At 41.2% G+C, this 16304-nt stretch overlaps 1 protein-coding gene across 1 annotated transcript in view; it reads right to left on the reverse strand.

The window, feature by feature from the left end:
• The window catches only part of si:dkey-225n22.4 (collagen alpha-1(XXI) chain), a 69116-nt gene extending 55672 nt beyond the window's left edge, over positions 1 to 13444 (reverse strand). Inside the window, exons 1-6 of the mRNA XM_041961665.1 lie at positions 13324 to 13444; positions 5236 to 5356; positions 4873 to 5009; positions 4524 to 4643; positions 1759 to 1875; positions 1245 to 1431 (exon numbers count right to left, since the gene is read on the reverse strand). Coding sequence (XP_041817599.1) covers positions 1245 to 1431; positions 1759 to 1875; positions 4524 to 4643; positions 4873 to 5009; positions 5236 to 5314 — 640 coding nt within the window. The 5' untranslated portion in view covers positions 5315 to 5356; positions 13324 to 13444. The remainder of the gene's footprint in view (positions 1 to 1244; positions 1432 to 1758; positions 1876 to 4523; positions 4644 to 4872; positions 5010 to 5235; positions 5357 to 13323) is intronic.
• Positions 13445 to 16304: the final 2860 nt, after the last annotated feature.

Raw genomic sequence — 16304 nt, forward strand, 5'->3', positions numbered from 1 at the left:
AGAGTGATTTTGTTTAATTTTGTTATTTAGATTCTTGTCTCTCTGTTTTCAGGAGTGTATTTTGAGTTGCCAGTTTTTCTTATCTAGTTCTTTCAGTTGGTCAGTCCGTTTCATAGCCTTTTGTGTTTTCCTCCTTAAGGAGCGTTTTTGGTTTTCTAGTTTTGTAGCCATAGTGTTTTAGTTTTGTCATGTTCTATGTTACCTCCTGTTGCTAGTCTTTGTGTCTTTAGTAGTCTTGTTCTAAGTTAGCTCTTGTGCTGTCCCTGTTCCATCCATGCCGTTGTGTTTATTGAGTGTGTTAATTAGTTTCCTTAGTTGTAGGTTTTCGTTGTCTCAATAAATTTATTAATTACAATCTAGCCTATCCCTTGGTTTGTGTTCATGTCCTGATTGAGTTTTCCTTTTATTGTATTATCCATAGTCTTGCCCTGTGTGTTAGTGAGTTGTGTTGTCCTAGTCTTGTCTCGTTGTGTTGCGTGTTGTTAATCCATGCTTCCCGTTGTGTCCGCACCTGGGTTCAACCCTCAAATTCACCCCTAGTTCCCCTCATAGTCTCCCTTAAGTCCCCAACCACCCTGACACAAGCTACATCTCAAAGTCCCACGTGTGGCAAACTTTTGTTTGTGATATTGGCTATATAAATAAAAGTGACTTACATGGTAACATGGTTATTGAAAATATTTGATTAAAACTGTTAGCTTTTTGTTGCTGTTCTGCAGGCTGTGGGCAGAGGAGCGTCACCTAAATCAAACAGACACACAGCCATGACATTGTGTTGTCTTATAATATTGTTAAGGTAGCTGTTGGACCCATTTCACATTTCCCTCTGTAGTCAGCTGTGAATAACGAAGGAGAAGGAGACTCCCGCCAAAACCAGTGAGGTTTGACGTGCAAAATGCCACCTGTCAACAATTCTGCCAACATAAGCTGGGTCAGTCACAACGTAAGGAAACTAATAGAGTTGTGAAATGGGAGAAGCTACTTTGGGCACTCCTGGTCCCAGAAATAAAAGTCCCATTCATTGTTCTGTGACTCGCAGTTGAAACACTGGACTGAATCAGCATGAGAGTCTCCCAGTTCAATCATCAGTACAGAAGATTATGAATGGTGTTCAATGTCTGGTTATTTGATCAAATGGAACAAGCCTGTGTACATAAGTAAACTACCACTCCCAAGATGCATTTCAGCAAGGACTGAGAAAATTACTGATAGACAAGCCAAGAAGATAAGCTAGATATTCTGACCTTCACAGAGCTTTTGCTCCATGGAGTCTCGGATACGGTCGATGGTGGTGTAATCCTCGGCATACAGGACATAGGTGGATGATGGTTTATTGGCGATGGATACAAGCTCTGAGGTGGTGATCTCGCTGCCAACTCCAACAGCGAACACTGTAATGCCCTGAGCTCGCGCCTCCATACTGGCATCCACCTAAAGAAACAAAGGCCGTCTGTGGTGAAAGTCAGGCTCCAATCATCAAGAGGCTTTCCATGTAGGCAGAGGGTTTATGCAGGAAGAACAGTATCACAAAAATACAGTAAACATTTTAACAGCCAACAGCTGACATATAAATGCCCATGCTATGATACGCCATGCCAGAGTGTTTCCTTGTTGAGGTGCTATGGATAGGGGAGTTCCTGTCATTCCAGACTGTAATAGTTCTGAAGCCCCTTGACACTGCCACTATGATTCAGGGCCACCCAAATAAATTTGAATTGGTCTTACTGAAGCACTTGAACGGGGCAAACTGACATTTACCACGTCATCCTGAGATTTGCCATCAGTAACCACCACAGCGATGCGATTCTTGACCTGGCTGGCTCTTTGGGAGGAGGGGAACACATGGTCCACAGCAAACTTAATGGCTCTGCCAGTCTGCAAAACAGAAGGAAAGCAATGATGACGCGCTGGAGTGAATGAAAAATGCCATGATGCTGTGAACTGGTATTCACAGCCATTGACAGCTACATCACAAAAGAGTGCACACGATCTCAAATTAAATTATATAAACACATAAGCTTTTCTAAATCTCCATGGGAAGAATGAGTCAATAGCTACAAACAAATTACAACAGGATACAGCAGACAAGCTGCAGACTGTGGAGTTCATCAGGATAGATATGAGTTTCTGTTCTACAAGTGTATGTGACATAAAGAAAAGCAACCAAGCCAAGTGTGTCTTCATGCTTTTTGACCATTTCTGCACTTGTGGTGTTGCTGTGTGCAGATGCACCTTTGATGACTGTATGTCGCCAACATCTAACCAGCCGAAGTGTGGCCTGCCTCTCCATAACACCCTCAGCCCGCTGGACTTTATTAGTTTCTAGCTTTTTTTGGATGGAGTCCTGGAAGTAGTGAAAGTTTTTACAGTACATTTTAGGATTAAAGGCTGTTTCATTCTTCCAGTACTCAACTGCAACGCAGGTTTCTCGATTAAGCAGCAGGAGTCATTGGTGCAGCGACCAGGTCGTGTATGAGAGTACATAAAAATACATCAATGATAATGTGAATATGCAATTATATATAGATATATAATTGTGTAAAATACATACATTAATTAAAGAAATTATTAAAACGCAACTCATTATTCTTTTTTTCTTCTTTTTTGTTATTGTGTAAGTTACTTCACCATTCATTTTCATTATAGACATTAGCTTTTTTTTGGTCAAAAAATGTTATTTCTTATTGGCATTTTTCTCAGTTTTTGTTTTCTTTTTCTTTTCATAATGTCACATTTTATATCATAGTGTCTCTTTTTGTGACAGTGGTCTTCTCACTGTCCTTCCACCGTTCAGCTTCTTAAACTTACTTTCAGGTAAGTAGATTTCACAAGTTAGCTCCTGTTAGCTACAGCAATACCAATGCTAAAGTCATTGTAATTTACCTAACTAGTGGCTGCTGCTGTAAATAAACACAGTAACGTTAAAGTGGCACAGTCCCGTAAACACTTCAGCGTTTAAGCCTTAGCTTATCAAGTTTGCTCATGCTACCTATCTAGCTAGCTAACTAGCTTGTGGCTAACTGGCTTAGGAGCTTGGATTATTACTGAGCATCAAAGTGAAGAGCCAGCGTTAGCAACGATAGCTAGCGCCTGTTGGTCAGAGCAGCAGTAGAGTGTGTCTGCATTGTTGCCCTCCACTCAATTGTGTGTGTTTCTCGGAGATTTGAAATGCCGCAGAGGTAACTGCATTAAAAGCTAATGCTCGGTACTGCTGTTTACATTGTTTCTATGCTAACAGTAACACTGTTCAATTGTTTCATTTCTTAAACAACTTACTGTTTCATTTATATATATCATGCAATGTATTCATGTTTTTATTTATTTCATAATTGTTTATTTAAAGGATAACTTTGGTTTTTTACAACCTGGACCTTATTTCTAGCATTAAATATGCCCATTTACTCACCCAGACAACTTTGGTGGCATTTGGAGTTGTTTTGAAGAAATTAGCCCCAGAGGAGCAGCGCGTATATCCGTATAGTACCCGGGGTATCCATGCGCAGCCTCTATATAACGCATAACGTTCATATTCCAATATTTTGTTATGATATGCTGGTGCTATTCCCCTCTGAGCCCGTGGTGGCATGTTATCAACATCCGGCGTCTCTAGACAACAACCTCTGACGTGGATGATGTCATTACCGAACACCGCGCCCAGCGAGCAGCCAGCCACAACACAGCTGACTCTGCGGCGGTCGGCTACGAAGACGCAATAACGAACCATAGCTGTGCCAAACTACAGCTAAACTAGCACCAGCATATCATAACAAAATATTGGAATATGAACGAGTTTCGCTGCAGATTATGCGTTTATAGAGGCTACGCACGGGTGCCCCGATTACTCGCATTACACGGATATACGCGCCGCTCTTCTGTGGCTAATTTCTTCAAAACAACTCCAAATGCCACCAAAGTTGTCTGGGTGAGTAAATGGTCGTATTCAATGCTACTAATAAGGTCCAGGTTGTAAAAAACGAAAGTTATCCTTTAACACTTTGGGGTTCCATGGTCATGAACTCTGTATTCTGTATTTGTGTTTTTACAACATTAATTTGTCACCCTCTGTAAATTTTTTCCACAATAAAATTTCTACGTTTCTCTTTTATTCTTTGCTGTCTGTAAATTCCCTGGCATGGGATTAATAAAGTTTTTATCTTATCTATCTTATTCCGATGAGGTTAATGCGTATCGACGTTTCTCAACTGCTTCTGTTTCCGGTGAAAAGTCACTCAAATACTAACTTGGTGATTGTGCTAACAGGAGTAAATAAATACTGTAGCAAACTCGACAGAATAGGCAAATGTTTAAAATGTAGAAAGCTATTTCTGCTAAACACTCTCCAGTCAGTGGACGCATTTAAATGTGCATCTAGTTAATATGATTATTTTGATGTGTATGTGCATGTAAATGTATTCAATATGAATGTGCGGTGTGATAAGAATGTTGTTACATGTTATATTCTCATAATGCCTGCGTGCGTATTAGGACTGATAGAGTTATAAGGAGAAAACGTGCTGTCCTGCCTGTGTGTTTCCACCCAGGTAGGTGATGCTCCGTATGGCCTGGATGAGCCATTCTCCACCTTGGTGTTTCCCCAGAGGAATCTCCAGACGAGGAGTGTCGCTGTACTGGATGACAGCCACCTACAGTGGACACAAACAACACGCATGCAGCTGGAGTGCAGATGCACAGATGCTCTGTGTAAAATGCTGGAATTATGTAGTTTGTATCACAGATAGACAGCGTTCTTGATTTGACAGGAGAAAATAATCGGATGACAGTAATGAGACTCCTGCTGATTGCGAAAGGAAATCACACTCTGAGTCACTCTATCTATGCTCAGTGTGTGCAGTAAAACGTGGCGTATGATACCTGTGTGTAGTGGGAGCTGATGTCAAATTGGCTGGTGATATTGATGAGCCACTGCTTGGCCGTGTCGAAGTCAGAGAAGCCAACGCTCCACGAGCCATCAACAATGTAGACCAGATCATTTACAGCTGTGCTGCAGCCTACACACACACACACACACACACACACACAAAGAGCTGGTCAAAGAGAAATCTCTTAAAATACAAATATATCAACTGTATGTATATATATATGTAACACTGCTAGAATCTACATTACAGACAGTAACAAAACAGTCCTACGGGTAAGTAGGTGTTGCTACTTGCTTGTGTTTTTACACTTTGTTGAGCTCAGTATGACAGAGGAATATAATGGAGTCATCCCGACCTGCTCGGACGTCGTCCTCCTCTACAGCCTCTAGCGGGGTCAGTAGCAATATCGCGCTCCATGCTGACCACAGCAACATGACTTCATAGGAGAGCGGCCACCTCGGTCAAGTCCAACCTGGCTAAATTAATGTTGAAAACAACAGGGATTTCAACAATGAAAACAACTCCTGACCTTTTCCCCAGCCCCTATCAGGCCAAAATTTCTAGCCGACCTATACTTAAGTCCATGACAATATATCTAAGTAAAGGCCAGATTGTATTAATATTTCTGTAGATATTCCTGACCCCCAGATGATGATTCCTCTAATGAATTTGAATTAATTAAACACATTCACCTTCCCAAGGAGATAAACTCTTTATTCTAGTGACCCATAGTTCCACCCTCAAGACAGAATTTACACGCATTAGCTCCACTGATGGCAAGGCTCTCCAAATAGCAGCACCATGTGGCTTTAGTTAGCTCATTCCCACATTTCGGTTGACATGTGTGTAATACATACTATGTCCTCTAGGGGCCAGTAGGGCAACTTATGACCTGATTCCACCACAGGAGCCATTTTTGTAGTTATCATGGCAGAAAAGTTTCTGAGTGGACGAACGCAAATGAATGCTTGATCCATTCATACAGTGAGCATGTACTGTGTAATGTAACATGTTGTTTGACTTACTCAGTCTAATGTAAGTGAGATAAAAATGTTCATGTTTCCTCAGATGTTGAAATGCAAACAGAAATCTGCAAAAGGGACTTTTAATTCTGCCTTTACATCCTCAGTTTTTTCTTATTAATTTCTACAGGCTCCTTAGTTGCTGGAAGTATTGGTCCAGGAGATAAAGAGTAATTGATCATCGAACTTCTTCTTGCCAACGTATCCAATCTGTTGCATTTGTGTGCTCTAAAATAGACTTTGTAGAACTTGTAACCACACCTTGCACCTGTGACAGTGATGTCAGTGTGTACTGTATTCACATGGTAAGGCGAGGACTACAACAACAATGGCCGCCAAAACACATTACACATTACTCTTAAAGTTTTATTGCAATAAAGAATAAAGACTACTTCAATACCAATCACAACAACCAACTACACTTGTACTAAAGCTTGTCTGAGGACTTGAAATGTTGTGTGTGTATATGTTTGAAACTGAATACCAATACACACAGATTATAACACATACAGCACTTATACATGTATATGTTTCTGCAAACTGACATTTGAAAACCTTGTCATATCACCACACCTCTCTTTTCCTCTCCTCTGTCCCCACAATTTTTTCCCTCTTCCCTGTGAAATGCCTCTGGGAGTTTTCACGTTGTGCCATGCAACATATGGCCCAGTAGTGCGTTTTCGGTGTTCATTTTGCAGCGCAAACATGGTTCCACCGACCACAAGGCTGGGTCCGAGAAAATAACAACGTGAGCACTATGCCGGGATGGGAAAACAGAAATATAAACATGGCAGAGCGGGCTGCTGTGTGCTGGCAGAGGCTTTAAAGACAGGGGAGGATCAGTCAGCTGAAGAAAGTACAGCTACTACAACCTTTCTTTTACGAAGTCTCCTCCCAGCCCCCGTAGCCCTCTACTTTGCTCTCTGTCTCTCTTGTTTGACTTGCTATTATAGCATCATATTACACCAAGGCGCTTCCAGCTCTGCCTTTGTTTTTAGTTTGTTTTTACCCCCGATTGGTTAACAGTATAAAAAAAACATTGCAATGTGCAAAGTCTACAATTAAAATAACCGAAGAAACAAAATGAATAAAACTTAATCTGTTCAGTGCAGCTTCCTGCTAGTAAAAAGTGCAGTGAACATGGCCAGTATTCTGTAACTGATATAGCTAATACATCATATTTTTACATTACTGCCTGCGTATGAAAAAATCATTTATAACACTAACTAGCAAAGTTACTGAATAAAGGAATCCCAGTGTCTCAGTGCCCAGTCGGCATGCAAACGTGTATCCTATATGAATTAGATATGGCCAACATGCGTAATAAGTGGGCCATGGGCTTGAAATGGGCAAACTGTAAGGCCCCAGGCCCCCGCATGGACTGACTGTGGACTGTGTGCATTATACTGGAGCGGTATGTGTTCATACCATGGGTCCCACATGTTGACTGTATGGGTCATGTGGGCCAATTGCTCACAGTGAATTGTAAACGTCACCTCGTAACCCCTTGAACAGTGTTGCGATGATTGTGATTATTGACGATGAATTTAGATTGACAGGAAATGAGCTTGCCCTTTTAATTGATCCAAAACCAACAAAACATTCTTGCTGTAAGCTACAGGTCATGCTCATGAAAATATGGTGACTGCTTTCTGCAAACCCTTTCATTTTCTGTTTCCTTCTTTTTGGCACAAACAGCTGGTGATGTGTATTTCCTGTTTGTTGCCTTCTTGAAGTGATCTCCCTCCCTTTGTCATGTCACTCTCTCTCTCATCCTTGTTACAGTACCTAACTTTACCCACTTGTGCTTGATGAGACCTCTCCTGAAGACAGGTGTGTGTGTTCAGGCCATGCTTGATTAATATCTCTGACCCTCCTGTTGGCTTAGTTGCACCTGTTAGAGTGAGAGACTAAACCTTTTTCATTATTGGTTCACGTATTTGGAGACCTCGCACAATTCCAGCAAGCTCTGTCCGCCTTCACCCGGAGCAGCAGTCTAATCAGCAGGAATATGTGAAAACACCTCTGTGGGTGCAGGCTTTTTAATGTTACATGTTGTAAAATGTGCTCACTGGATAACCCACTGTGGTTTTAACAGCTCCTGGAATCAATAACAGAGATGTTCCAGTGCAGGTTACAGTGGAATCAATATGCAGCTCTGACCACTACCAGTGGGGACCACTACTGAATGTAGGATACCATTTAGGACAAGAAGAAAGTTAAGATGTTGCAAAACAGACCATATGTTATTTTAAAGGGGTGAACAAAAATAAATATTAAAGCAAGTATATAGAATTTGTTTTTTAGCCTTAAAGTAGAAAACACCAGTGAACACTTGAAATTATATAGCCAAAAAATCTATGTCACAAACCTTTCTTTCAGCAGATATTTTAAACTGTCAAACGTAGGTGTGGCTAATAACATTTTGGATGGCTGCAGTCATTTTAGGATTTTCAAGGCTGACGTTATTGTCATTCTCTTCATGTACACAGAAGAGAATGACAGTGCCACGGTGTACACAGTTTTTGGTGTTGTGTGTACTGGCTCATTGGTGTGGTTCACTGGCACAGCTAAATGGAACAGGGCCATTATTATCATATGCAACACCTGTACTTTTCCTGCAAATACAAGACATAGACCCCATTTACACCTGGCATTAACATGCGACCCGTATAAGGATATCATATCTGCATAATGAAAAGCACACGTTCATGCTAAGTCTGAATTAAGTCATTGTGATAGGAATGGCATCAGATCAGTCAGACCCCATTTACACCAGGCATGCAAATACATTTGTATCTGCATATGTTATCTGTTATCAGGACGAGGAAAAATGTGTGCTAATGCAACGTGTAAATGCATGTAGAACAGAGCATTGCGATTGGATCAGCCAGACCATATTTGGCGGTGGTCACCCAAAGGTTGAAAAGTCACCCAATTCCAGATCTTCACATTAACTCAAAAAGCCTGGCAAAAGCCCCAGGTACGTTAGCCGTCAAGTCTCGCCTTGCCTTGTCTTTCTGGCACGTCCCACTTAACTAACTTGCATATTGAGATCCGATCGCAATGCGGGCACAATCGGGATAATGAGAACACATTTCATACCAGTTGTCAGGGTTCAGGACCTTGGATCAGAGGCCATTATCCAGATAGCGTACGATACAGATCACATGTTAATACCAGGTGTAAATGTCTGCAGTTAAAAGGTGTTTTGGAATCTCGCACAGGCAGACATGTCACTGCACATCAGTGAAGACAGCTGCTCTGATATCAGTTTGGACTTCAAACCTGCTGATCTACATAATAAACATCCACCTTCAGTTTGAATCCAGTCGTCCACACATACACATTTGCAATTTTTGTTTCCCCATTCAAAAAACTGCATCCTTCCATTCATTTGTCTTGTGGACACTGTCATTTTTCACACTGTCATTTTGCACAACTGCACTACTGTGCTCATATTTAACCGCCAGATGTTTATTTATAAAGCTTAGTTCTATATATTTATCTCACCACTTGTATTTTTGTCTCCTGGTTTATAAATGGTCTTTGCATTTTGTACTTTTTGTCCATTGTCTTATTTTACATGCCCTTGTGTTTCCACCCTTTGAGCTGCTGGAACTGTAAATTTCTCTTTGGAGATTAATAAAGTATCTATCTATCTATCTATCTATCTGTCTGTCTGTCTGTCTGTCTGTCTGTCTATAATAAGAAAACAGTTAATCCCATACATTTCGTCATCTTGGGCCCTGCTGCTACACAACTAGTCACTGTTCAAATGCCTAAATATGAACTGTGTTTACAGTGAATGGATGAAAGTGTCAACAAAACCTCATCAGGAGTAGGTGTGTGACTCAATCTTTTCTTAACACTAACCAAGGTGTTTTTGTGCAAAGAAAACCTTAACTATAGCGATGGCAGATTCAGGATGTTCATTTACAATGAGCAGAGCTTCAGTGAGTGCATTTCAGTCCAATCTGAAGGAAACAATGCACATTAAAAAACGCAACATTGCGCAATGTAAAGAGACTTTGTAAATAGATGATGACGTATATGAAGCATGTGTCCTAACATCCACTGATGCTTCCTCTCCACTGGAGGGGCAAAACATCTGATGTGAGTGGAGTGATGAGGAGACTGTAACGTTCCTCACATTATATATGAAACAAACAGAAATCATTTTCTATGACATTTTTCACTATGCTTTCATGTGTCTAAGGCTATCTCACTACACCGCCTTCGTCTGCATTGGTTGAACACCACCCATCTGTTTCTCCACCAACCAGTTATTCACATAACTGTAGTGGAAGGAAACGTTCATTCACATTTTCTGTTCGCTGGAAATTCGGATAACATTGGCACTGACTTGGGTGGAAACTTGACTTATGTTGCTGAGTTGTCTCAGCTCCAAACATACTCTCCCTTATGTTCTGTGGATGTTGTAAATCAAGCCAGCCTGGTCCCTGTGCCAACACAGGTATGCTCAGGTATCAGAGCAAGACCAGGAGGACTATAGTTCTACTCCTGAGGATCATTTTCATTTTCATCTCATGATTTTCTTTGATTTCCATTTCAAACCTGAAGACTCTGAGGCCACAGTGAATGACACTGAGACAGTATGCCACTGGAAAATGTTTCAAATGTTTTCACTATTTCTAAAAGTGTCTACCAGGACTCTCAAAAATACACTCGCTTTTTTTTTTCCTCCCTTAGATCCATCTATACATCCTCTCCTCAGTGTCGCGCTCTTTCATGTTGAAGCATGTTAGTCATTACAGACACACAGTGTGGATAGGTGGGTAGTGAACCTGAATTCCTCCGAACCTCACTCTACATTTGGCAAACCAGAAGTGCAGTATACCAGCCACATCAACCGCCTCCGCTGGCTTAAGCGTCACAGAACATTCCTTGTGCACAGATGCTGGGATTGCTCAGCGCCTTTGGCTGGTTTATGAAACAGAGATGACTGCAGCGAGCAATTCCACTACTGCCGTATATTCCTGGCGTGCAAGAATCCAGTACATTTCTGACTGAAGGCTGAGAACATCATTCTCTCATTGCAATAAACTGAGATGCGGGTCTGGCAGGATATTATGTTTTCAATTATGTGAAGTACTGCAGTGAAATTTAATTAGATGCTGTCTTTAGAGACCAGTGTTTTTGCATGTTCATTGTTTACTGCGACTTACAGGTATTTTACATAACAACTGGTCATTTTCTGAAGAATGATGTGTATTATTTTATACAGTTTGAATACTGCTTTCCATCATTGCACTATGGTATGACAATCAGTTTGCATATATCATCATATCATACAGTTGAGTGTGGAGATTGAATCACAAGGCCCTACATTTATTATTATGCAAAGCTGATATAACTAACAAAAATAAGGGTAATGAGGTGGTACGATGCATTAAAAATCAGTAACGTATGCTTTGGAAAATGTTTGACAATAATTGTGCTTCTATCAACCTGTTTTCATGCACAAATTGAAAATGCAGTGATGAATAGCAGCAGAAACACCATCAATTAAAAAAAACGAAATTTAGTTGAAATGTCACAAAAAAGTTTTTTTACGCTTGGTTGAGGTGGAGAAGTTGCAGGTGCAATGGAAACAGACTGAATAAATCATGATGCACATGAATGACGTGATTTAACGTGACTCATCACCAAAGAGACGAGAAGCATCAGATTTGTGTGGAGCGATTAGGAGAGTGTGACTTTTCGCGCTTATTTCATGCAGTAAATGGAAACACCATGTTTCCATCACGTTTTTTGACACAATTTTCCATCGGTTGAGCGAGGATGGCCATATGAGAGTGGGTAAAACTCATGACAGGGGAGTTGGAGGTGGGTGTGGTTACGTGGCCACAGTGGGCGTGGCCTCCAGTGCAATACATTCAGTGACAATGAAACGTAAAACATGTCAAAGTCAAAACTCAGTTCTGAAATGAATCATCTATGTTCATATGTTTATGTACATTTCATTTTATTTGAATCATTTCATCAGTGTGAGTACTTCTCCGTATAGCTGCCTGCCTGCAGCACTGCTGGACACATCTGAACAGCCATAATTCATGTAGGCTATGGATTCTCACATTTTAATGCCCTGCTGTAGCAAATGGAGAGCTGGAACAGTGCCCGTCTGTGGTCAACACCAACAGAACGTTTCACAAAGAGCACTTATTAATGTTTTATTAGGGTACAACTAATCAAAACTCGGGTTTAGTCTAATTTTTGGGACAAACAGGACAAGATTCAGGATTTGGGACAACTGCTTGTTATTCTGGATGGCCTCACATTTATCTGGACACCTGGTCACCTGAGTCTGTGTTTGGATTGGAGCTCTTTTTAATTACTAAAGTGCATGATCTTGACCTGCTCTATATGGAAAGTGTCATGAGACCACTTCTGCTGTGAATTCAAATGTGACGGCAGCTCAGCAGGTCAGAGGAGTGACTCGGTCATGTCACTTAAATCCTCCAGTGATATCTATCGTATGTTTCCTAACGTTAGCCACCATAAGCTCTGGGTCACAGCAGAGCAAGCTTTTCCTTCGTATGAAGAAGATTGTGTTACTTCGTCTTTCAGAACTGACGCACATGGCCTTGCTTTAAGGTATTTACAGGCATGAATAATTCCCATTCAAAGCAAAAATAACTGCAGTGACCAAAGCATTTTAGCTGTCACGTAAAACCTCTCGATGACAGATAATGGAGGACTGCCTCTGAAGACTATACTTTAGAGACATCACATCACCAATGAAATGATCTTTGTATGTAATTGCTGCCTTATCCCTTGTCTATCTCGAACACCGTCCCACACACCTTCTCCGTCATTTTGGGTTCATTCAGTCGTTGTACATGCAGTAAATTGGTTGGCGGGTTATTTCAGGCTGCAGACTTAGCGAACAGCATAACTTTGAAATGCCAAGAGACACAGACACAGAGAGAGAGAGAGAGACTGGTGCCTTGCGCTAAGGCAGAGGACCTCGCTGACCCATAATCACAGAGGTGGATGTATGCAGTTATACTGTATATTTAGCTTGTCTTCTCATTGTCCTGATGGCTGGTCACTTGTGGCCAAACCAAACTCATGCCATGCTAACATCGAGTTTGGAAAATGCAGACTTAAAAAACAGCAGTGACAAAAACTTACATGTATACCATATATATACATATATAGAGCTGCAGATGAAGTGGTAGAAGGAAAAACAACCATCTAACTGTCAAACAACCACGGAGAAGAACATATATATCTTCTTCTCTGTTTAGCATCACTTTGACATTGATAGTACCGTAGATACATCAGAAAACATGATCTCAGCCTGAACAGCTAGAGCAAACAGCTGGCCCTGTGATAAGGCAGACCCTCTTCTGGATAACAGCTCATGCAGTGAAGAAGTGATGACAGGGCCTTACCTTTGTCTTTGAGCTGCCAGCAGGCACTGATGAATGCCACTTTGCAAGGAGAAAGTGAAGAGAGTGAAGTCCTGACTTGGTAGTGACAGTCCTCCCCCCGGCTGGCAGAGGGAGTGGTGGGAGTGTCAGGGCAGCCTTTAGAAATCGTGGCCAGTCTCACCACAGAATGTGACACTCCAGAGGCCAGTGTGGATCCTGTATGGATTTACATTCAAATGCACGCAGACGTATGCGATGTGTGGACGTACCGCCGTGTGAAAACACATTAGTGTTTGTGTGTGCACCTGATTCTCTGTTTTGATCACATTGAATCACTTCCACTGTTTCATACATTTAATATCATCCACAGACAGACTGAAGAGAGTTTCAGTAGATTTTCATACATTAATGCTTTAGAATGGGCTACATTAGAGTACAAGGATTGTGACTTATGCTCTTGTTTTGAAATGATGGGATGGTGTGTGAATAGTTGAAACCACGATCAGTAACCATATGATAAACTGGAGCAGGGCTGTGGTTTAACAGCCAGCTTGTTTTCACTGCAGCTGTGCAGGAGTTTAATGAAATTACAGGTTAAAGAAGGCGTGTGGGAGGACATGAAATAGCATGTGTGGCACATGTTGAACCTCTGCGGTACTCTGTGTAAGTAATGATTCAGCCATTACTCAAGTCGAAAAGTTGAATTAATGAATGTATGCATTTGCACTGCATTCATTTTATTTGTATCTAGATGACAAATCTCTGTCAAGTGTTATGATGCAATATGATGTTTTCTGGTTTCTACTGTGTGTCAAATAACAGAAGATTCTTGGTTGGCTTCTGTCTCTTTTGCTCTCGTTGATAGTTGCCCAAACTAAATCTCGATATAAGACTCTGGAGTTCTTGTGTCCAGCAGCTAAAACGCGTCAGTGAGCCGCACCACTGCACTGGCCCCCCACTGCCTTGAACTTCTGACTCAGTCACATTCACACCATCCTGCTGCTGGACGTACTCACTAAAGCACCAAGTGTGCATTAATCTGTAACAGTCCCAGACGAATATGCTATATATTTCTTTATGGGTAACATTCACTAAAAAACTACAGTGTCCAGCTGTTTGGGAAATTGCTGAACTTAAAAAAAGTATGTATTTATGACCAATGTTTAAGTATGTGTGTCTAGCTGGGAACCAGTGGACGGACCGGCGCATCCTTGGATTTGGTCTTTTCTTGAGATTCGTCTTCAATAAGAAAAATAAGCACCAGTCCTTTCCTTTAATTGAGCTTGCATTCTGCAGATTGAAGCTGCAGGACTGATTGAAGCAGATTGAAGCAGCAGGATATTTTGTAAATATCCTGGCTTGGTTTGCATCATCAACAATCAAATCAAGCTAACTCTCTTATGCATGTCCAAAGAACCCTGGGCCCTGAACAAAATTAAAACAAATTAACAGGGATGAACACCAATCCCTGAAGATCCTGTGGTGGGAGTATTCAGATCCTTTCCTTAAGTAAAAGTAACAATAGCAAACTGGAAATCACTCCTTTAAAACTAAAAGTCCTGTATTGAAATGTATTATATTGCTAGCAAAATACACTATGACTGTTAAGCAATTACATTATTAGGTCATGACATGATGAATAAGCATTATAGTTGGTCAAGATGGAGCTCATTTGAACTCTTTTCCATATTGTTGGGCAGTTTAATCTATAATAATGCATACTATTTTACAAGCTTATCATATGTTTTATGTATATGAATAATTATAATTTCTTGAGTAAATTGTAACTTGTCAAAATAATGGAGTAAAAAGTACAATATTTCCTCTGAACTGTAGTGGAGTCGAAGTGTAATGTAGCATCAAATGGAAACGCTAATGTGCTCATGCTCAAATGCAAGCACCTCAGATTTGCACTTAAGTACAGCACTTGCGTAAATGAACTCAATACAGCATTACATTCCTCCACCATCAACGACTACTATCAGGCTGGCCATTAGTGACTGAACAAGCATCTTCTCCACAGGGTTAAAGGTCCTTCCGGGTGTGAATATGTGTATGAATGAGAAGCAATGCTTTTCTGAGAAAGAGCAACAAAGCCAGACAATGTCCAGGATCAGAAAGCTTTAAAAGAAATCTAACATGCGTTTGGCATCTTTTCATGCAAGCGGGTGGAAATAGAGGAAAGAAAGGCACTGTGCTCATGTGAGGACCTCTGAACTGCCGTTGCCCCCTGTTGGAGCAGTGCAGTGAAGCTGTTCTCAGAGACCCTGGTGATCCAGGCCGCTGTTTCCTCGCTGCTAGTTTGAGGCTTCTGCTGTTGCCGGGGCCTGTCTGGGCTCGGAAAAGAAATAACTAAAGAACATGAATAACATAAAATATGTGCCTTCACTTCCTCTCCAGCCAGACCACATGAGGCTGGATGACGCAGAGGGCGACGATAAACTCCAAGTCTCTGTTTATTGCAGAGGAAGGCTAAGGAAGGTGTCCACTCAGTTCAGTTTGGGGGGCAGTGTTGTTTTCTCCTTTTCATGCCGAAACTGGCCACCGTTCTGCAGAATCTACCGACTGTATGTGTCTTTGTTAAAAGAACAGGAAAGGGTGGGCCTTCTGGACGTACAATACAATACTGTCTACGTGCTAAACACACTGCAGCTCCAGCCTAACATTCACCGTTTTCATACTCCATGGTAGGAATGTCACTGAAGGCCAAGGGGTGTGTCTATAAAGGCTTGTTCAGAGTGTAGGTGGTGGAACTGTCCAGAACAAAAGGCACAGTTCAGCAAGTGTGGCTGTTCCTGACTTCTTTCTGTAAATGCAGTGAAAATGATGAAGCACCAGCACATTTTCTGAGCTCTCACACACTATGCAGAGTGTTAAAAAAGCTCTCTCTTTTCTATACTTACTGTATTATAGAGGGTTACAGTGTCAGAATCATTAAAATGAATGAACGCCATATATGGAAATGACCACCATGACCTTCCAGGCTATTAATCTTATCTTGC

The sequence above is a fragment of the Chelmon rostratus genome, chromosome 20 (assembly GCF_017976325.1).
Source record: "Chelmon rostratus isolate fCheRos1 chromosome 20, fCheRos1.pri, whole genome shotgun sequence".
NCBI lineage: Eukaryota > Metazoa > Chordata > Actinopteri > Chaetodontiformes > Chaetodontidae > Chelmon > Chelmon rostratus.